General features: G+C 38.5%; 1 protein-coding gene and 1 long non-coding RNA gene across 2 annotated transcripts in view; one reads left to right on the top strand and one right to left on the bottom strand.

Moving 5' to 3' along the window:
* Positions 1 to 7,730: 7,730 nt before the first annotated feature.
* Positions 7,731 to 22,447, top strand: part of ada (adenosine deaminase) — a 15,556-nt gene continuing 839 nt past the window's right edge. Inside the window, exons 1-11 of the mRNA XM_077572964.1 lie at positions 7,731 to 7,964; positions 9,670 to 9,731; positions 10,513 to 10,635; positions 13,566 to 13,709; positions 13,798 to 13,913; positions 16,739 to 16,863; positions 17,568 to 17,639; positions 19,275 to 19,376; positions 20,427 to 20,494; positions 20,571 to 20,700; positions 22,159 to 22,447. The exon at positions 22,159 to 22,447 is cut by the window's right edge and continues 839 nt beyond it. Coding sequence (XP_077429090.1) covers positions 7,920 to 7,964; positions 9,670 to 9,731; positions 10,513 to 10,635; positions 13,566 to 13,709; positions 13,798 to 13,913; positions 16,739 to 16,863; positions 17,568 to 17,639; positions 19,275 to 19,376; positions 20,427 to 20,494; positions 20,571 to 20,700; positions 22,159 to 22,263 — 1,092 coding nt within the window. The 5' untranslated portion in view covers positions 7,731 to 7,919 and the 3' untranslated portion in view covers positions 22,264 to 22,447. The remainder of the gene's footprint in view (positions 7,965 to 9,669; positions 9,732 to 10,512; positions 10,636 to 13,565; positions 13,710 to 13,797; positions 13,914 to 16,738; positions 16,864 to 17,567; positions 17,640 to 19,274; positions 19,377 to 20,426; positions 20,495 to 20,570; positions 20,701 to 22,158) is intronic.
* Positions 21,198 to 22,447, bottom strand: part of LOC144056313 (uncharacterized) — a 2,996-nt gene continuing 1,746 nt past the window's right edge. Inside the window, exons 2-4 of the long non-coding RNA XR_013295034.1 lie at positions 22,366 to 22,447; positions 22,190 to 22,292; positions 21,198 to 21,896 (exon numbers count right to left, since the gene is read on the bottom strand). The exon at positions 22,366 to 22,447 is cut by the window's right edge and continues 182 nt beyond it. This is a non-coding gene — a long non-coding RNA (uncharacterized LOC144056313). The remainder of the gene's footprint in view (positions 21,897 to 22,189; positions 22,293 to 22,365) is intronic.

Raw genomic sequence — 22,447 nt, 5'->3', positions numbered from 1 at the left:
CTTTTGACTAGTGTTGCGCCACTGCTTAAAAGTAGCAATACAGCCACATAGATGCTAATTGTTAGCCCGTGTGCCTAAGGAATTTCCCCTTGCATGTTAGCATTCAGATAGTGGTAACTATGTTGGGATAACTGACTACAATCTTATAGAAAAATATTCCAATTTGTAAAATGTCAAATATAGGCCAAACCTTCTGACAGTGTTGGGCCAAAAGAGAAAAAGAAGAGATGGCCTGATGGGGGAGAATTTTGAAATCCATCACACAAGCACATTTTTTTAAACTAACAAATATAAACTCGCCATACACTTCATTAGATACAATTGATTATGTCATGTCAAAAAAAAAAATTGTCAAGACAATCAGTTTTGAAAGGCGTTAACAAAAAATTGAAATTTAGAATAGTATGTAATAAGAACTAATAGAATAAATGATCATTAGAGAGCAGAGGGAAATTTAGGCAAGTAGGTCATTTGACCAAAAAAAAGTGTATGAATATGTCCAAGTCAACACTTAAAGGTCAACCCCCCCCCCAAAAAAGAAAGAAAGAAAAACGAATGTGTTCATGTTAAACATGGGCTCGACCACCCACAGCATCCATGTCAGGATGATGTCATCGCTTGAATGTCCACAACGTGTACAATGTTCACAAATGCAGTCAAGTCAAAAGTAATAATAAAAGTGAAAATAACAAGATTCTCTGGGTGGGCAGTCATGACGCCACTTATAAATAAAAGCAGACGGACTGAGTGAGAGGCATTAAGAGTACGTATGTGCGTGTGTGATGGTCAGGTGGGCTCCAGGTGGGGAGCCAGTGGTGCATTGTTGAAAAGACTTTCCTGGCCACCTCCATGGATGACAGCAACTGCACACATTGAAACGTAAATGTCAACACTTTGTTAACCATCCCTCAACAAATGTCAACAGTTGTTGTGCTCATGTCACACTTTCAGGTTGGCCCTAAAAGAGATCTAACAGCATATTGTAGAGCAGGCTGTTGTAGGAAAACTTTGACAGCACTTTTGTTTTGTAGAAAACCAGTTTCACCATCATTATGAACAATATTTTGATTTCCAAAAAAGAGGACACTTGGTCCGGCCTCGAGATACTTAACTCATTTGCTCCCCAAAACATATAAATGCGTTCTATTTTAAATGTTTTAATTGTCCCAAAGACATATTTATATGTTTTTTAAAAATGGTTTGATGCAGCCTCTGAACTGCAGAGAACGGGTGAAGCAATGGTAGTAATTACAAAAAAGGGGCAGCAGATGGCAGCAGAATAGAAGAGATCAACCAGGGCTATGTTGCAAACCCACAGTTCTAAACAGATATGTGATTAATGATGAAACTTAGCTATATTTTAATGGTAATTGCTGCAAAACGGAAACAGATAGAAATCTAACATTTTTTCCTGATGCAAGAAGAGACTCTAATCTTTCTTTTGGTAGGTTCCATGTTTTTATAGTAATGGAACACAATATTCTATGGGCCTTGCAAAATCCGTCAAAATCCAGTAAAACATCCTGGAGCGAAGGGGGTTGCTTCAGTGGAAATGGCTGGGAGTAAATGAGCTAAGTGATAGTCAAACCTTAGAACTAGTTGAAGGTATGCCTCCTCTATATGGGGAGAAAATAAAACAAAAAACATAGTTCTCTTTTGGAGCTTTACTTGACAAATTAATAAGTAATAAAGTAATGTTCTAAGACCAACCATTCTTGCACCAAGATCTCCTTTAAATAAAAAGGCCAACATTATTATTATTTTTTTTTAATCAACTCCACTATATTTTATTGTCTTTTTTTAACTATTGTTTTTAAACACTGCTATATTTTACGGTAATTTGATTTTAACTCTCAACTGTAGCACTTTGAGATGTATTTGAAATGTAAAGTGCATTACAAATGAAATGTATAATTATTATTATTTCCAATAATATTACATATTATTTTTCAAGCAAGCAGCCTTCTGCGATCAACTTTTTATTTTTTTAAGAATTGGGGTGTGGGCAGGGCAGGTGATCCAACACATGCCGCAACCAAGTCTCCTGTTTGTGAGCGCAGAGCACTACCAGTGAGCTAAAATTCTGGGCCGCCAACACAACTCAGCACCTTAACGGAATGCTCAGGAAATGAGGTACGTAAAAAGCTGGCCTTTTTACTTTAAAAAAATACAAAGTACTTTTAAAAAAATAAATATAACATAAATAACATACATACACACACACACACACACACACACAAAACCCGCACATTTTCCCCTCCGACACCCTTGGCAATTGACTTGGGAGCAGTCTATGGTCTACCAGTCGCGGTAACAACAAGGTGCACACTGCCTCCTATTTGTCCCACAATAAAAAACTGTAATTTTCATGAATTTATACAACAACAAAAATAAACGGACGCCTGAACAGGATGTGGAAAAAGTGGACATGTCTGGGAAAAACAGGAAATTTGGTTACCCTAGACCAATGGTTGTAGTATGTGTTGGACATGGTTGGGAAGGAACCAGTAGAGCGAACAAGCAAGAAAAGAAAAAGACAGAACAAAATGGACAACAACAGCAGCTGCTCACAAAAACAACAAAAACAAAAGACAATTAGAAGAAATCTCTGCTAGCTAGTACGTGTTTTGAGAAGGGGCTGAAAGAACCAAAAAGAAATAAAGCACAACAACGTAGGTTTGCATTTCTTTTTGTGCCGACAGATTTGTCATAGAAAGAATCACAAAAGGCAACAACAGCAACACCTACTGGTAACTACGAGCGTGGGGACAAACAGAGAAAGGAAGAACAGCAAAATCAACAGCTGCCAATGTGTGCCTTTGGAGTGGAAAAGAAATACTCTGTTAGTTTGTGTGGGTGTGTATTTGCTGTTGTGGTGCCCGTCGGCCTTTTGCGAGCAACATTCCGGCACCTTGTTGACTCTGAAAAGTACATTCCGTGCACCCAAAACGGTTAAGGCCTCCTAATATTCCACTTGGTCACTTTGCGGTTTCCCGGGTGGTGCCAAGTAGCCAAAATTGATTTGAGACTTGTGACTCAGCGCAAACACACGCAACTAACGGACGGCGTTGAACACGGGGGCCGGACGCAGACGAGAGCGGGCCCGAAAACACGTGTCCTGCCTGACGTTTTGGCACCCGCTGATCCTTTTCCGCAGGTATACTCCAGACCAGGCGCAGGTCCCAACCCACAGAATTTTTCAGAAATGTTCCTTTTGTTATGTCAGTCCACATGCAGAGCTTTTACAACATTTACCGTCATAAGCTTGACGGCTTTTTGCTCATTTACGGTCGCCGATGTTGACCGGCCTTTCCTGGCTTTTATTGAGCCAAGGCACTTAGTTTACATGAGAAAAAAAAAATCCCAAAGCACACCACCTCACAAAAACGTCCCAAAAGCTAAACTGTGGTACCTTCACAAACCACTTTAATTAATCATGTTCAAATTATACAATGTTTAGTATGAAAAAGAAAAAAGAAAGTTTGTGTTTTTGTGGGGGCTGTAACAGATTAAATGATTTCTACTCATTTGAAATGCGATGATTTGAAATGCGAGTGTTTTGAGATACAAGCGTGGTCACCACACAATTTTCATTTGTATCTCAATGCCTCACTCTAAAGAGCTTTCATAATGGCTAATGAATTGACTTTTCTTTTTACCACACTGTTGAATAGATGTTAGCTTGCAGGCTAGCAATATATTTTTTTAGATATCAACTGTTTGGTGAGAAATGGTAAAGTAGCGAAAAATCTGTGATTTATAAAATTCTATATGTCTGATTTAAAAATCTGCAAAACAGTGAGACTGCAAAAAGCGAATCACAATATAGTGAGGGATGACTGTTACTGAAAAGTGATTCGCGACACATAAAGTATCGATGTTCATCTATCTATGCCAGTGATGTATAGTGACAGGCAGAACAATTAAATGGCAGAAAGTATGCTTAATCTGCGTGCAGTTAACCCACATCCATTTCGGACTCTGGTTTCGTGACTGCTGCTATTGTTTAATTTTTGGGTAGTATTCCACTGTTGGCCACTAGATGGCGAAACACTATATAGTTTGTCACTGTAAATTTGAAAGTAGAAAAGTGAAAACAGGAAGTACGCCTAGTTCAAGCTCAGCCTTGGTTTTTCTTAAGATTATTGAATGCTAATCCTGTTTTTTACATCTACATACAGCAATGGCTATGGGTTAATTTTATAATATACATATTTGGACATGATTAATTAGTTATATTGTTAGTTGTAAGTTTGTTAGTTTGGGGAAAAAACGGGAGTTGTTTACTGCAGTCGCATAATAATATTGACAAACAATGTTACATACTGATCCTTCTCCTGCTCTCTCTTAATATGTTTTTAAATGTGTTTGTATTGTTTAAAAAAAAAAAAAGTATATAGCCCACGCAATGGAGGACTTGTACTGTATCCACTTTTTGGTACATTTTTAGTCGGTGGTGTGCTGTTTAGTTTTTGTTTGTTTTTTTAGGAGGGAGGAGATTTCTCTTTAATGTGACCAACAGAACGATCTCACAGCTGTTCTTTTTCTCCTCAGTTTGAATACAAATGAATTCCATTTCTGATGTCACAATGACTCATGATTCCAGGCAGGATTGGGAAGACGATGGTCATCGCTGCATCAACAAGTCCAACCCACTAGAGGTCACCGACTGGACTCTGCAAATGTGTCTGCCTCTCTCCTTTAACAACCACCGTGGCAAATAGTTTCCTCTCTTACAACTTTTTTTTTTGTTGCTGTGGTCAACATTCTGTGAGGAAGGGAAGGGCCCACCCGGGCCCACCCGGTGACTTTGACCGCATGAGGACATTTCAAGTTCTTCATCAGACAAAAATGTGGAGAAACAAGTTGTGTCTGGATGGTAGCAGAACGCCACGTGAGAAAGTTGGTGCCGACGGCAAGGCTGCTCCGGGTTTCAAAGGGCATCAGTGGCTCACCACAGCAAGTTCTATTCTCCTCACTTTTATATTTAATACAGAGCAGTGATTTTACTGAAAATGTAATGAATATGAATGAGCTTGTCGGACAAATTCATTGCCTGATGCAAAATCATCTGTGCTCCACAAATTTTACCTAGAAGTTACATGAAAAAAAAAAAACATATACTTTACATATGCATATACTATATACAATAATGAATATACTTACAGATATATTTGAATATATATATATTAAAGTATTACTAATAGAGCAGCTGAACCACCTGTCAGCCTTTCAATGCTGAAATCATATCAGCTTCATTGTCATCAATTGCTGTGTGTTGCTTTCCAACAAGATACAAAACATTTTTAAATATTGAAAAAAGTGTGCGGAGCCTTTCTTTCTTTTTTTTTTGGTTATGTGGTCACATGAGTCTTGAAATGGAAGAGTTGGACGCGATAAATGCTCAAGCAGCTGCAAAACGAGCCCGTTTACGTAACAAACGTTGCAAAGCTTTCCACGTGATTCCAGACGAATGTTTTGGTGCAAGAATGACGTAACTGATGGCATCTCAGAAAAGAATTGCAAACAGTGCTTGAAAGTTTTTTTTAAGCCATATAAATATTTGTTTTTGTACGCTTGCACATTTCATAGGATTTGTGTTGTGTAGTGTTAGTGCATTCCAAAAGCAATTCGATCTTAGTAACTGTCACTTCAGGCAGGACTAATTAAGTGGGAATTTTATTGTATCATATTTACAGGTGATAACAGTTCTCACAATCTGTTATTCAAGTACAAATACTTAAAGTAGCACTAAGGAACTTTTCAACCTTAATAAAATATTTTCATAACTCTTGTGATGAAACATCGACTTAAAACTAGTTGAATGGTACCTTTGCCATAGCCTGAGGGGTTCTGTATCATTTTTATTGGAGGATGGTAGGAACACTGCCACACACAAAAAAAACTACAAATGTGCTGACTCCTTTATGGCATACGTCACTTCCCTCTTTCCCCATTCGTTACAAAGACGGAAGTCAATTTGACTGGCGTGAGCTCAAAAACGACGCAATGCGCTTGTCCTCATGGGAAATGTGGTCTTCCTTCAGGCATAACATTACCGCTTTTGTCCATATGGCGCCGTCATAATCAACCTAAACTGAGAGTTGCCTAGTTGCTTTAAGTTTTAAAAATAGACTGTTCTAATATGTAATATTACTAATTACTCTATGGTAAATTTAGGTATTTTGTTAGGTATAGACTATAATTATCTAATTTATACAAATACAATTATGAAACTGCGTGCATTGAATCTGTAAAGGTATGAGTTTCACATGAATCAATCTTCTGGAATCAAGTTTTTCCAATGAATTATCTCTTTTTTTAAAGGTGCTTTTGTATACATTAAAAAAGAAGAACAAATGCAGCATATTTCATTTTTAGCTCCTTTTTTTTGCTAACTGGAGAATTCCCCCGTTATTTATTTGTTGAGGAGTTATGACCCTCTCCATGTATAGCCGTATGTCTGTATTATACTTCCCCCTGGTGGTCAAGGTGCGTACACTAGAAGGAGGCCCATAGAACTGAAGTGTTAAAAAAAAAAAAAGAGGAAACATTACAACATTTTTGGGTGGAGTTTAGGGGGTCAGGATTGGTAAATTAGTTAATTGTGGCCTCCAATTAGCATTTTGTACGCATGTTATATCCATATTGTGTTCAGAATTTGTTTTTGTTTGTCCTGTGTCCACAATGGAAACTAAAATTCAGACATGACTCTGAATGTGCAATGCAAACATCTCACGTCTTCCTGTTTGAGCAATGTGAGACGTCACAAGCCTGAAGGTGACTGTCACAGACCGGGCACAGCGTTTACAGTTTTACAGCTAACGTGGACCCTTTTACTACCATAAACTCCGTGCTGATAAGGAATTGATGACATGTTAAGAGTCTTTCCTTGAGCTTATCTCCATAAATGTCATCAACTCCTCTGTGCCCATGCAGACTTGAACATTATTATGATCATTCATCATCTACGCATGAAGTCATAAAGATGGTGCACTTAAACTTTCCACATCTTCATGTGCAGGGAATGTAGAGTACTACAAGTTATTTGCAGGATATTTTTTAGAATGTTTGAAAACAATAGGCACCAGGGTACTACAAAAGGGATGATGACTGACTTGATGATTGATCTGAATGTCATGACAAAGATATTTTTTGGGAGAATGTGCTCCACATGTACCAGATAGGCCTATTTAAACAATCTGTATTTACTATACATATCCTGTTACATAAAACGATATAGTGTGTTGCATTTATGAAGTCAATGAATGTCTACAGAGTTTACAAAGTTTAATTTCTGCATTTAAGAAAAATATTTTGAACTCTGAAAAACGATGCTTAGTTGAAGCTTACTTTCATATAAATGAGTCAGCGTCTATTTGATTCCTCCTCCTCGTATTCAAAACTTAAATTCTAAACCTGCAGCAAATCAAAAATATCACCTACTTCTGTGTGGTGGCATTTTTCGAGAGTGGATGATCCCGCAGTCAGTTGTAGATTTAAATTCAACTAATTTTCACTTAACAGTAGATATTTGTATAAATAATAGCTACCTACTAATAGGCCGAGTTATTTTTGCTTGTTTAATTGTGGCGTGATATTACTCCTGAATTTCCCTTACACGGCATCTTCTTTTAAATTCTTTATCAAGCTATTTGACCTGTTTTTTCAACGGCTCTGTTGACTAGTGTAGTTTTGCCACCCGGAAGTAGTGTGACGTCATGGTGAAACGGTCCACACTTGACTAGCGTAGTGTACGGGTAATAGCGTGCACTGAGCAGCGCCATCACAAAGGCGTGTCTTGTGTGTGCGTGTTTGTGTGTGAATGTGTGTGTGCGCGCGCGCACTTATATTGGCCAGTGTGGCAGCACGCGGTGTCCGTCCGCTCCACAGGCAGCCCCGCGTCACATTCCACCAGCATGTCTGAGCCCCGCAGCCGGCAGGATGTCTTCCCCAAGCCCAAGGTACGTAAATACGGCAGTCGCGCCTCGCTGACGTCCGAACGTGGACGGCGACGTGAATTTTACGCATGACGAGAGCTGGTCCGAAGAATCCTACGAGCGTCACCTTTAATGCCTTTCTCCAAGTCCCAAAACCCCCAGGTCCTAAAACCCACCTAACACAAATATGGAATGAACCGATGGACGATTATGATTATTATTATTTATATAATTTTTCAAAATAAGACTTGCAATATTGGCTTTCACTTTGAAAAGCAATGGTCGATATTTTGCTGATTTTCTGACAGATGTGCAGACCAAACCAGTAACTGGGTCATAATAATAATTCACGTTTGTGCGTTTTTGGCACTGTCAATAGTATTTGCAAGGCTACTTTGAACACTACATTTTCATTATTGTTTTTCTCTAAAAGTGGGTTGTGACTTGACAACAGTAAGAAAATCCCATAGTGGCAACTGTTGACAACTGTGTATAAAATACACGCAGTTTAAATTGCATTAAATATGTACGTTTGTGTATATATTCCATTCATGTTGTGTAATTTGTAAAAGTGACATTGGATATCGACAGGTAAAAAGTCCTATTGTAACTTTTCGTGATCACAGAGGTTACAAAATTGTCCACTACACATGCCCTTTGAGGTGTGTCCGTGTTTGTGTGTACGCACACTGCGCATGCTCAGTGGGTTGTAACAGATAAGGCGACAGGAAATGAGAGCGAGAGCAGGCAAGGGAGTCTGTCTAATTGTAAAATTACAAGGCGTGCATGCACGCACGGCTGGCAGGTGTAAACTCATTAAATGTGAATTAGCCGTTGAGTCAGCATGCATCCTTCATGCTGTCATCCGATTATTGGATGAGCTCATGGCTGCTGCCAAACCAGAGCACAAGCCTGCGCTTGATTTGGCTGCACGTGGGACAAAATATGATTTATTTATTTATTTATTTACAGGAACGTAGAATCTCTACCAAGCCCTTTACATGACGTGAAAACAAACATTTCATTGTGGCCATGCAATAACATGTACACGAAATGCTTATCTGTGGCCAGGAAATATATAAACACAAATGAATAATATCAATGTCATTGCTGGACAGTTTGGTAAGCAAATGCAACGCACCTTATCTCAAAACAAGAAGATAGAGGACGTCTTGTTTTGCAGTTACTAACCAAGGTGTGTTCCATTTGCCTACACCTACACACATATCCAAGTTAATCATTTGAATAATATTAAACGATTGCCATGCATATTCGAATTTTTCATGTACATAATTGTAACTCTTTTTTGTTGTTGTTGTTGCTACAAAATAGTATTTCATGAGTACAAGTTAGTACTTCATGCACACAGGAAACCAATTCCAGGGTCACAAATGAATATTACATGCGCATGTTATACCTATTTTGTGTCCACCAATGAGTATTTTGTGCCTTTTGTATGACTCCTATTTCATGCATATTATACCATTTCCATCGCCAAAAATTAGTAGCATATTGTGGCCAAAAGAAAAAAGTAATCCCTTGATGTTATGTATATTTGAGAGTGTGAACTTTGACCCCCCTCGCCTCCCCTCCCCTTCCCTTCAGGCTGCTGAAGAGAAAAGCTGACGCCAGCTCTTTGGATAAATAACAACTCAAATGCTGCACTCGTCTTTTCATCCAATTGCCTGACGGAATATCTGTTACTAATAAATGGTCCGCTCACCCACAGGTTGAGCTGCACGTGCACCTCGACGGAGCCATCCGAGTGCAAACAATTCTTGATGTTGCTCGGTAAGCCCTAAATTCATTGTTATCGGAGAAGCATTTTAGATCATGTAAAGACAAGTGCCACTTGTAGATGGCAATATCATTGCTTTCTCAAACTTTTTATACCAAGTACCACCCCCCCCCCCCCCAAAAAAAAAAAAAACAACCACTAGAATGACCAACATTGAAATACACAAATGTAAAAAGTCTAAATATTAAAAGAAAAAATACGTAATTTTCCAAGAAAAAAAGTTATCCAAGATTTGTTGGGGTTAAAAAGATATATATTTTTAACTTTTTATTTTTTATATAATATATACCGGCACTTTTTTTGGGGGGGATCACCATTTTTTTGTGTGTGGAAAAAACACGCTTAATCAAGAATTTTGGGAAGGTAAAAAAGAAGAAAAAAAGTAAATTGAAAAAAAATATCTAAATTGCCCAATTGTGACTTATCAGGTTTTGGCCCACTGCCAGTGATACATATATTTGCAATATTTTTTATTATTATTATAATTTTTTTTTAAATATTTGTACTAGAGAAGAGAGCTCATTGTACATGTGTACAGTGATAATAAAATGTATCATATTCATTCTATTACTCAGTAAATAGATCATTAGAAGAAAATAATCCACTGTCAGGAAAGTCCATGATATGCTCACGAATTTAAATTGTGTTTCAAGAATTTCTAATGCCACGATAGGCATTATCACAACGAATAGTACAGAAGAAATAATCCACAAAGTCTGTAAAGTTCCATTTGAATGAACTTTGTTAAGTGTTTGTTTTTGTTTGCGGTGGCAGGAGACGCGGCATCCCTCTGCCGGCCGACACGGCGGAGGAGCTGAGGCGCCTCATCGTTGTCCGGAAGCCGGCCACGCTCACCGAGTTCCTGGGCAAGTTTGCCGAGTACATGCACGTCATCGCGTGAGTGCTTGCGTTCCTCTCGCAAATCACAATGCAAATAAATGGCAGGAATTGACCAAACTCAACATCGGGAACTCGAATATACGTCGTCGGGGGCAGGGGCGGAGCTACGGGGTGGCCGGAGTTGGCCACCCCCACATCTAGGGGGAAATTTTAAGAAAGGTGATTCTATAGTGCAGATAATTAGTTCCACTTTATTGCCGTTTCCACATTTGCACACATATCCAGAGCCTTGCTCAGATCACTCATAAGACAAGCAGGAAGGTCGTGAAGAATTTAAAAGATTGTTATGGTTTTGTCTTTCTTAGATGAAATTTGAATAAATAAGCTGCCAAACGGCAATATTTGAAAAATAATATTTGCTTAATGTTAATTTTGGATACGTACAAGAGGAATAGAAAAATACTTCGTATACTCTACTATTGTGGAAAAACTATTGTATACTATTTTGGTACAGTGTTTATTATTAGTAATGAGTACATTAACCTTTATTATTAACTCATTCACTGCCATCCACGGCTATAAACGACATAAATTATTATTATAAAGAAAAACTATTTCTATTAGTTTAACATTTTTTTCCACTTTTGTTAAGAGTATGAAAACCTAGATTTTTTTTATTGTATTAGAACAGATATAAAATTTGTGATTAATCGTGAGTTAACTAGTCATGCGATTAAAAAAATTAATCACCAGACACCCCTAAGTTTTAATGAAATAAATAATAATTGTAATAATTTTTTTCCCAATTTTTAATAATCTTTTAAAAAAAAAAAAAGAAAAGAAAATATTATAAAAAATTAGGGGCGTCAGGCAAATACCATTTTTAATCGTAATTAATTGCAATTCACTAGTTAACTCACGATTAATCACAAATGTTATATCTGTTCTAATACAATAAAAAAATCTAGGTTTTCATACTCTTGTTAACAAAAGTGGGGAAAATGTTAAACTAATAGAAATAGTTAAAATTTATTTTTGACGTCTAAAACTGTCAATGGCAGTGAATGAGTTAATAATTCATATATATCCTTGGAAAGTTTCCAAATGTTTGCAAGTCTCTTCATACTTAATGACGGTGACTTGTCAGCCTACAAGAGTTCGCCTCCAGGGATGGTGAAAGTTCACTCACGCAGGCTGGTTATCGCACACGTGTGCGCTTCCTATCAAATGATACGCAGCTCATTAGTAATTCGGTCACCGTGGCAACCAAAGCCCATCCCTATGGGATGGCATGGCTGTGGAAGCTGCAAGAATGGCGAGCCGCTCCCTCGCGTGCTCGTGACAATGTATGGAACACGCCAGCTGAGTGGAGCGCATACACTGTGCAAACGTCGTTTGGACAACAGTCGGCGCAAATGCTGGAAGCCGCGTTGCTCGGCCTCGGTCATGTGACAACGCCGCAGCCCAAAGTGAGAGAGAGTTGAGCACACGCGAGATGTGGTTCGCCTCTGAAATAAACGAGAAGAATGAAGGACCTTGTGACAAGCCGTGGAATACGCCTTCCCAACCGGGCCTGAGCAAGAACATATCTCACATGAAAACAATCTCTTAACACAACACCAAACAAAAATGTCACTAAAAGTACAAACACCAATTCCAACAAAAACCTAAAGAACAAAAAAAAACTATATTCAATTGGATATACTTCAAAAACAAGATTTTGAATGTTCAAACTGTAAACTTCATTTTGAATTTGGGGCACAGTGGAATTATTTCTCATTCTTGCTTGAGTGCAACTTCAGTCGCTCAACAGTCTTGGTTGTCATATTTTCAATGAGAAACAGGCCTGGACTGCTGGCAGGTCAGTCTAGTACTTGCACTTTTTCTGCTACGAAGCCACAGTGCTCCACAATGTTGCAAGCAGGCTTTTTTTTTCCCAGCATTCTGTTAATCTGTTAAAAATAATAATAATAATACATCGGATTTATATAGCGCTTTTCTAGACACTCAAAGACGCTTTACAATGGAATGGTTACATCATTAATGCACTCACACATTCACACTGTGGTGGCGGTAAGCTACTGTCGGAAGTGCCGGCCCCTCCGACCACCACTAAACATTCGCACCGTCCATACACTAGTGTGATTAGCACTGGAGGCAATGTGTGTGAAGTGCCTTGCCCAAGGACACATGACTTGGGGAGAGCGGGGATCGAACAGCCGACCTTCTGGCCGCCACTAACTAGGGGTGTGTCAAAAAATCGACTCTCATAAGAATCACAATTCTCATTTAGTACGATTCAGAATCGATTTGAAATGTCCCAAAATCTATGTTATTTTAATTATTTTATACTGTCTTGCCTTTGTCTGTGTGTGCCTTTATTGGGAGCGCTGTTCATGTTGTACCCGGTTTGGCCACTGAGGGGCAGTGTAGTTCCACGCGGTCTAATACACTGTTAAGTTGTAGCCACATTAGAGAGTAAAAGGAAAAAGTCACAATCAAGTTATTCCAATAAAAGTTGTTGTTTTTTGCGGCGTGGAGCCGTTCTTTTGAGTGCCGCGAGTAGCGCACTAATTAGCATTAGCGAGTCAGACTGGAGTAGATCATTACGATTCCTTGAACATCTATAAATTGAAGCAAAAACCATTGTCAATCAAATCATTTTGAAGCAAAAATCGTTCTTAAACGAAAATCGATTCTGAATCGAATCGCACACCCAAAAACCAGAATCGAATCGAATCGTGAGACATTCCAAGATTCCCACCCCTACCACTAACCCTCGTCCCAGCTTTTTTTTGGAACACGCTGCAGCCATTCAATTCAAAGTGTGAATATTTGACAAATGATTGCCGATGTGAAGAGTTTCGGTAGTTCAGATGAGGCAGCAGCAGCAGCGCACGCTTTGGCTCGAGTCGCGGCGATAACGTTTATTAGCGGCACCCAAGGCCAACGTCTTTTTCCTCTCTTTTTTTCCTCCCCCACCCCAGTGGAGACCGAGATGCCATAAAGAGGATCGCCTACGAGTTTGTGGAGGACAAAGCGAAGGAAGGCGTGATTTACGTGGAGGTCCGATACAGTCCACATTTTCTGGCCAACTGCGACGTGGATCCCATCCCGTGGCACCAGACGGAGTACGCGACGGCCTCATTCCGTCAACAACATGCACACGCCCGCCTCAAATGCCAGTTGATTTCACAGTTGTTTACTTGTCGTATCCAGGGGTGACCTGAGTCCAGACGATGTGGTTGGACTGGTCAACGAGGGCCTCCGACAGGGGGAGCGGGCCTTCCGTATAAAAGTCAGGTCCATTCTCTGCTGCATGCGCCACATGCCAAGTAATCAACTGCTCACGCTCCAATCTGACTTGTAAGATAAGCTTCTCCAAAGACCGTTTGATAACAAGCAGGAGAAGCGCACAGCTCAAATTTCACAAAGCCACGACCACAGGTGGCAAAAGTACTCACACTCTGTACTTAAGTCCAAGTACACGTACTTAAAGTGTAAAAAAAATCTCATCTGGTAAGGTAGAATACTGATTCAACAAAATCCCCCATTTTTTTTAAAGCAAAAAATATTGTATGGTCATTTCCCGCGTACAATGTACATTATAAAACGGTAACATTAAAAATCATTCAGGCGGGGTTTGGTCATGTGACGTTCACAAGGTGAACCCGCCTGGCACTCTGATGATGTCATTTTCAGTCGACAGCAAGTGGCAAAATAGCTGCTGGAGAAAAACGGGTGGATTTTGTCGTTTAATTCATATTCCACAAATGATCAGAATGCTGTGTTTAGACTAGTGGGGGCGCATAGAACATTTTATCGTCAAGAAATGTTTTGACTTGAATTCCTCTTTAACTCATTCACTGCCATTGACGGCTATAGACGTCAAAAATTCATTTGAACTATTTCTATTAGTTTAACTTTTTTTTTCACTTTCGTTAACAAGAGTATGAAAACCTAGAAGGAAATTATTGTACATTTCGAACAGATATAAAATTTGTGATTAATTGTGAGTTAACTATTGAAGTCATACGATTAATTACAATTACAAATTTGAATCGCCTGACGCCCCTAATTTTTTATAAAAAATTTTTTTTTTTTAAATGTCTAGGTTTTCATACTCTTATTAACAAAAGTGGAAAAAAAATGTTAAACTAATCAAAATAGTTCAAATAAATTTTTGACGTTTATAGCCGTCAATGGCAGTGAAGAGTTGAGATGCTAAAGAATATACTGCAGGCACATTTAAAATATACAAGTTTTGACATCTTGGGTTTAATTCCCCTGTAAATATAGGAGTAAAGAAGTACAAAAATAAAAATGAATTTTTACTGTCAATTATATTCAAGCACTAAATACAATTTTATACACGTGTTTACAAATTAAGAAGTAAATGTAATGTAAATTGTAATGTAAATGTAATGTAACTGTAATGTAAATGTGCCAGTTACAAATTATTAAATGTAACTGGTAAAGGTAGTTTCTGCAATAAACTAGGATTGGATATGTAGTCTATTTCAATATTTTAAAGTGGAACCATTTGATTCAGTTCGACTTTGATTCGATGCACTCACACCTTTTAAATCAAAACCGATTTTCCAATTCAAATTAGTTTTGTTACACCACTAGTAAAAAGTCATCATGAAAACATTCACGTTATAACACAAAAAAAAAGTTAAGTTCAGCCACAAAGTGGTTGTACTCTTGCTTTTGCTTTTGCTCGTGCTTTTCATTGGGGACACTCTGATCATGACCGTTATTTTAGAAAAACGTGAGCTCCAGTTGACGTGCTTGCAAAGTCAATGGGAACTTCTTCTTTTCTTTTTTTTATTATTCCTGCAGCTGCAGCTTCCTGTCTGTCCAATTCTTTGTATTTCACACTCACAGGCAGGATGTCTTGTTTTGTCATTAGAAAGCGTCCCTGTGGCTTTGTGCAGTATACTGGTCGGGTCATTCCACAATTGGAGGACATTTGTTGTCCCCGCATGAAATGTCAAATCATCCATGCACAAACAGACCAAATGTAGCAGTAAACGTGATTTCTAAATGTTCACAATGCCACATTTTGCTTCATCAGACACATTTTTACTTGTAGTGAATAAGCCTGACGTGAAGTTGCCTATCAACAAACGCACAACCCTTACGAGAACGTTTTTAGCCGTCGAAAGGAAGAGAAAGTGAACTACATGACTCAGCAGAAATAAGATACAAGTCTTGTTTTTCTTTTTTTTCCAGTTTTCAGCTGTAACGCAGTGTCACTTAAATCATTGCAACCCTGGCTTTTGCATATAATATCAGAATGTCACATTTTATAGGCTAGCTAAAGTTGTTCTCGTCCAGTTAGCATAGCAGCTAACACAGCTAGCTATATATTCTGCGGCAAAAACTCGGGGTTTTTTTGTTTGTTTTTTTGCTACCCAGTTACTATAGGTAGAATAATACTTGAATTAAATTAGCATTTCAATACAATTTAATTGTGAAGGATTGACTCAGCAATATTTTTTTTAAATACCGTGTACACCCACTATACGTGGGGGATAGGAACCGGACCGATCCATGAATAGCAAAAAAAAAACACACGTATAATTGACGTTTATTTGGAAATTGGAATGGGGAAAGAAAAAATAACTCTTAAAAAAAAATAAAAATTAAACCCTAAAAAATATTTGAAAAACACTGATAAACTTCCAATTAAAAATGGGGGTTTCCACCCACCTAAAATAAATAAATAAATAAAACAAGCATTTTATTTAAGTATTCAAAAATACTGACAAAAATCCAAGAATACTTGAATCAGCGGATGCGGAAAACTGCGAATATGTCCGCTGTCTATTTTCCAGGTGCGCCAAACAGAAATAAAATCTCACAAAAAAGTGTATTGTTCATGGTGGAGCTGGACAAATCAAATTAGATGATGATTTATAAATAACAAATTAATGTCTCGTTTTCCCAACATTTTGAAAATTGTGCTCCAATTCTGGAATGTCTATAAAGTGTCATGGTGTCATTTGTACGAAGGACGGGATTATACTCATAATGTCATGACGTGAAATTTGATTTCTACGCCGCCAACAAGACACTAAAACATCCGGTTGCGTTTATAGTACAAGGGCGAGTCTAGTGGAAGGGTAACGTGCGGCCATTCTGAATTGTGCAGGCTGGTCGGCAGACGTGGTGGAGCTGTGTAAGAAATATCGCCACGAGGGAGTGGTGGCCATCGACCTGGCGGGCGACGAGTCGCTCAACTGCGAGGCTTACCCGGGACACCTGAGAGCCTACCAGGTCAGACGGACGCTCTTGCAAACAGGCCGTCATTCGGATCGCTACTTGAATTCCGTTTAGACTTGGGATGAGCTCACTTGTTTGTTTTTAACTCATTCACTGCCATAATAATTTTTTTTTTTTTTTAAAGATCATTAAAAATTAGAGGCAAGAGGCGATCATTTTTTAAAATTTGTAATTAATCGCATGACTTCACTAGTTAACTCACGATTAATCACAAATTTTATATCGGTTCTAAATGTACAATAAATAAATTCTAGGTTTTCATACTCTTGTTAACAAAAGTGGGAAAAAATGTTAAACTAATAGAAATAGTTAAAATGATTTTTTGACATTTATAGCCGTCAATGGCAGTGAATGAATTAAAAGAAGAAAAGATTACAAATTCGGGGCGTCAGCCGATTCAAGTTTTTAATCGTAAATAATTGCATGACTTCACGAGTTAACTCGCGATTAATCACAAATTTCATATCTGTTTTTTAAATTAAAAAAAATCTAGGTTTTCATGCTCTTGTTAACAAAAAAAAGTTAAACTAATAGAAATAGTTCAAATGAATTTTTGACGTTTATAGCCGTCAATGGCAGTGAATGAGTTAAACACTGAGGTACAATTTTGGTTTCAGTTTAGATGCAGTATAGTTTAATTGAAGATGATAATTTCACAGGTGAGCATTGTTCGCTTATCTGTTGGATTCCTTTGGCAGGAAGCGGTGCGCTGCGGGATCCACCGGACAGTTCACGCGGGTGAGGTGGGCGCGGCCTGCGTGGTGAGGGAGGTACGCTATTGGACGGTCACCACAGTGATACATTCCTGACAGGGGTGGAATAACGCTTCACACTGTCATCTGAACACTCCACATATTTTTACATGTTAAAAATATCACAAATACTGCCTAGGTTTGTTTTTATAGCATTTACTGTACGGTGCTTATTTTTAAGGGCTTTCAATACAATTATATAAACACATTTAAACACAAAATAATAGGGGTGGGAATCTTTGAATGTCTCACGATTCAATTCCGATTTTTGGGTGTGCGATTCCATTCAGAATCGATTTTCGATTAAGAACGATTTTTGCTTCAAAATGATTTGATTGACAATGATTTTTGCTTCAATCTATAGATGTATAAGGAATTTTAATAATCTACTCCAGTCTGACTCGCTAATGCTAATTAGCGCGCTACACGCGGCACGTTTATCACAAGAACGACTCCACGCTGAAAAAAAACTTTTATTGGAATAACTTGATCAAGACTTTTTCCTTCTACTCTCTAATGTGGCTACAACTTAACAGTGTATTAGACCGTGTGGAACCACACTGCCCCTCAGTGGCCAAACCGGGTACAACAAGAACATCGCTCTAAATAAAGACACACAGACAAAGGCAAGACAGTATAAAATAATATAAATAAAATTGATTTTGGGACATTTAAAATCGATTCTGAATCTTACTAAATGACAATCGCAATTGTTATGAGAATCGATTTTTTGGGCACACCCCTACAAAATAATATCAGAGAGAACAAGAACAATGGATAGCAAAAATATTGAAGAGTGTATTGAAGTGTACCATTCCCTCGACGTGCTTACAGTAAACAAATCCAATTTTTTACAAACAAACAAAACTTACTGTCTGAGAATATGCTTCAATAATCGTAAAATATGTATCTTATAAAATGAATTTACAGCCTTTGCGTTCTGTAGGCATAAAAAGCAGGATTGGAGAGAATTAAATGATAATGAATAATCTATAGCAAAAACTTGGCTGAGCTTGCAATACTTCCTGTTTTCACTCTTCTTTTTTCAAATTTACAAAGTGGCAAACAGAATAATACGCTGACGTAGTGGCTGACAGTGGAATTACACCAAAAATTAACAGCAGGCCGAACAAAATGGTTACGTAAGCTGTACAAAAAACATTCCACAAAATAGCAGCAAACCCACAACAGAGTGGAGTTTACCGTTTACTAAAATAATGATGAGCTTGTCTCAATTTACTCCCAACTTGAATTAATGTGAAGTGTAAACATGTTTAATCAAACACAAAGCTGTTCCGCTGTTGTATGAGATATCCCAATATACTCATATGTCAAATCATTGTATCATAATGTGGTGCTTCAATTCATTGTGCCCACCCTAGCCACCGGGGGGCAGAATAATACAGTCATACTCACACACAAAGAGTCATCACAACTCTCAGTGCTTTAGTAAACAGTTGTTTTTTTTAATGGGTACGAATATATGCCTTGAGTATTGTTACCACTAGCCTGTATATGACATTTGCCATTCTGTGTTAGCATTAAGCTAACAGGGGCAGAACTAGAAGAAAAACATGAATCCACATTTCTCCAGCTTCCTCCTTGAAATAAAGACTCAAAAGACTTTGTGATTGGTCTCATCTGACCTTTCAGGCCGTGGAGGTGCTGAAGGCGGAACGGGTGGGGCACGGGTACAGGACCCTGGAGGACCGAGGGCTTTACGCGCAACTACTGGCTCAAAACATGCACTTTGAGGTGAGCGCTGCTCGAAAATGCCGACTGAACAGGATTGGCTGCATTCGCCATGCTTATGTTATTGATGTCAGAATCTTTTTTTTTTTTTTTGTATTGGCAAAACTCCACAATAATCACACAGAGCCCCCACACATGATGTGAGAAATTGTGGCTCCAATATGAGCATTTGACACCCCACCCACCTTCCCGTTCCCACAAAAGTGGCACTTAATATGCTCGTCCAGGAATCACCTTACTTTTCGTTTGTATTTTGTGCCCGTTACGCTTCGTTTGTGGCCACAAATGAAGAATCTTGAGCACACCTTAATTATATCAACAGGTGAGATGAGGCATTAAAAATTGGTAACAAACAATGACTGCTGTATTGAAACTCATATCAATATTACACGGGAAAACAAAAGTAAAGATAAGAAGATAACGGAGATCCGAAAAAGAAAGTAAGCTGTTATCTTAGAAACAAGATTTAAAAAAATGTTTATTGCTGTTGCCCGTTTAAAAAAATGCTTTCATAATGACTTCAAGTGATATTATTATTTTTTTAAATGAATTTAATTAATTAATCAATTTAATGATAGACCGTTTAAAACATCAAATTGGAGAAGCCCTCGTAATTTTCCGCCCATACGAGCTGATCGGTGAGATATTCAAACTGAAACCTTGTCAGCCAATCAGAGAAGGGCTTCGATGAGTAGGAGACCAAAGCAAATAGTCCAGGAGAAATCAAGTTAAGTCTGTTTTTTTTGTTTGGTTTTTAAAAAAAAAAAATTGTGGCGATATCACACAAAAACACTGCCTGAAAAGATCCCCACACCAAAAAACTAAATTTCTCCAGAACCCATCATGCGATTTTCAAAATTCTTGCCAGGTTATATACTCTTGTTGAAGCAGCCATTCTAACCAAACTTTTCCAAATTTCCCCCAAAAGTCATTTGTATAAAATGTCAATCTAATCTATGAGTGAAAAATGTAGCAGGGCCTCCTGTGTTATGTCAGTTTCAATGTTAATTGTGTCCCTAATGGCCGCTCTCATGCATGCGTGCATGCACACAGGTGTGTCCCATCTCCAGCAAGCTGACGGGCGCCTGCGACGCTGACTTCAGCAAACACCCCGTTATCACGTGAGCTCGCCTCTCATTTGCCGCCGCGGCTGACAAGCGCCAGTGTGTGTGCGTTAACGTGTGTGTGTGCGCGCAGGTTCAGGAAGGACAAAGCTAACTACTCGCTGAATACGGACGACCCACTCATCTTCGATTCCAGCCTGCAGCTTGACTACTCGGTGACACACGAGCACATGGGCTTCACCCAGGACGAATTCATGAGACTGGTGAGGCCGTTTGAATTCCATGGGTTTGAATCTCACCAAAAAGTGGGAATTTGGGGCATTTAGAAAATCGTTGTCAATGTGAATCGAACGAGTTGAATGATTTAAATGTCAAATAACAGGAACAATGCAAGCCCAGAAGGTGTGAATTTTCAGAATATGTTGAAGTTGGAATGGAATGAAGGAGTAGCAGGGTGAAAAAGTGTGAGGACATTTTTTTTAAATAATTGATGATAAGGATTAGGGCTGTCTCCATCAAATCTTTCTTTAAATTGATTCGCCCCAAAGAAGATGTTATTCTTTTTTTAATTTTATTATTATTTGTTGTTGTTGTTAATCCACTAATGTTGAACGTGAAATGAATTGAGTGGATATAACTACTATTATTATCGTTTGTGCATGAGCAATATTAAAACCCCAACAAAATGATCCTATGCTAAATGGTTAGCAATCACGATTAGCATTAGCACGCTAGCGATTGCCATTTTAAAGTACACAAACACTAACCACCATTTATTTCACACATACATCATATCTACATACATTACACATGTAATAGTGTATTAAAAGTCACTTACAGATGATTTTTCAAAAATAGTCCACGAGTAAATGACTGGAGCTGTCTGTCAACTACAATGAGCTCAATAACTTCCTTCAGAGTGCAGTTGGAGGCGTGCCTCCACGTCGGGTGGGCTTAAACGTTTGACCCCGCCCACACAGAATTTTCAAAATGGTTTAAACTTTTTTTTCCAAACTAAATTTGGAGATTTAATGATGCGCTGTTCTTTGACATAAAGTTGTTTTTTTCCAAACACATTATGGAGCATTGAAAATTACAAATACTCAAGCCTCGGTCAGCCTGGGCGGAGCTAACTAAACGGTATGAGGAAGAAGCAGAAATGCAGTACTACATGTCCCCAGCAGAGAGCGCATCCCTGGACAGTTGAGGTTAGTATTTAGGTTTCGGTCAGTTTTTAATTTTTGTTGTTCAATAAAGTTTTCAAAACATACTGTAATTGTTCCGTGGTAGGGTAAGGGTAATGGTTAGGGTTGTGGTTAGGGTTAGAGTTAGGCAACAAAGAAAGAAATAAGGCGCTTAGAGGTCGAAAATCCGTGTGGGCGGAGTCAAACATTTAGGTCCACCCGATGTTGAGGCACGCTTCGAACTGCGCTCTGCATCCAGAGCTGACTCCGTGTGTCTGCAAAAAAAAAAAAAAAGGTTCATGTAGAAACATGGACGACAGCGTAAACTTTGTCATACATTTTCAGTCTACCTATTTTTAAAGTCGACTTTTTTTTTTAGTTGAAGGTGTAGAATAAGAAAAAAATGTGCTTCCTTACACACATTTCAGTACTTAAATAGTTTGAACTGCTTTTGTGCCAAAGTGAAGACTGTTTGTATGTGAAAGTGCACACAGTAAAGTAAGTAATAAGTATGTGTTGTGCCGTGTGGTTTTGTAGAACATCTGTTCGGCGGCGTCTTGCTTCTTACCTGAGGCGGAGAAGAGCGAGCTACTGGGCAAACTGTACGAAGCTTATGGAATGATCCAGAGCACGGCCTTCTGAATCTGCCAGCTGCCATAGAACCTTGACAGCTACAGCCGACACACGAGAATGTCTTAATCTTCTTCACTTCGCAACCACCTCAAGTGTGTACGATGTTCTTACCTCACTTTACAGACGTGATGCAGGATATGCTGCTGCTGAAAAAAAAGGTGCAGATGTTTTTCTTTCTTTTTTTACACCAGTG

Source organism: Vanacampus margaritifer, chromosome 1, assembly GCF_051991255.1.
Source record: "Vanacampus margaritifer isolate UIUO_Vmar chromosome 1, RoL_Vmar_1.0, whole genome shotgun sequence".
In the NCBI taxonomy this organism is placed as follows: Eukaryota; Metazoa; Chordata; class Actinopteri; order Syngnathiformes; family Syngnathidae; genus Vanacampus; species Vanacampus margaritifer.
This window is presented reverse-complemented; position numbering and strand designations above follow the sequence as displayed.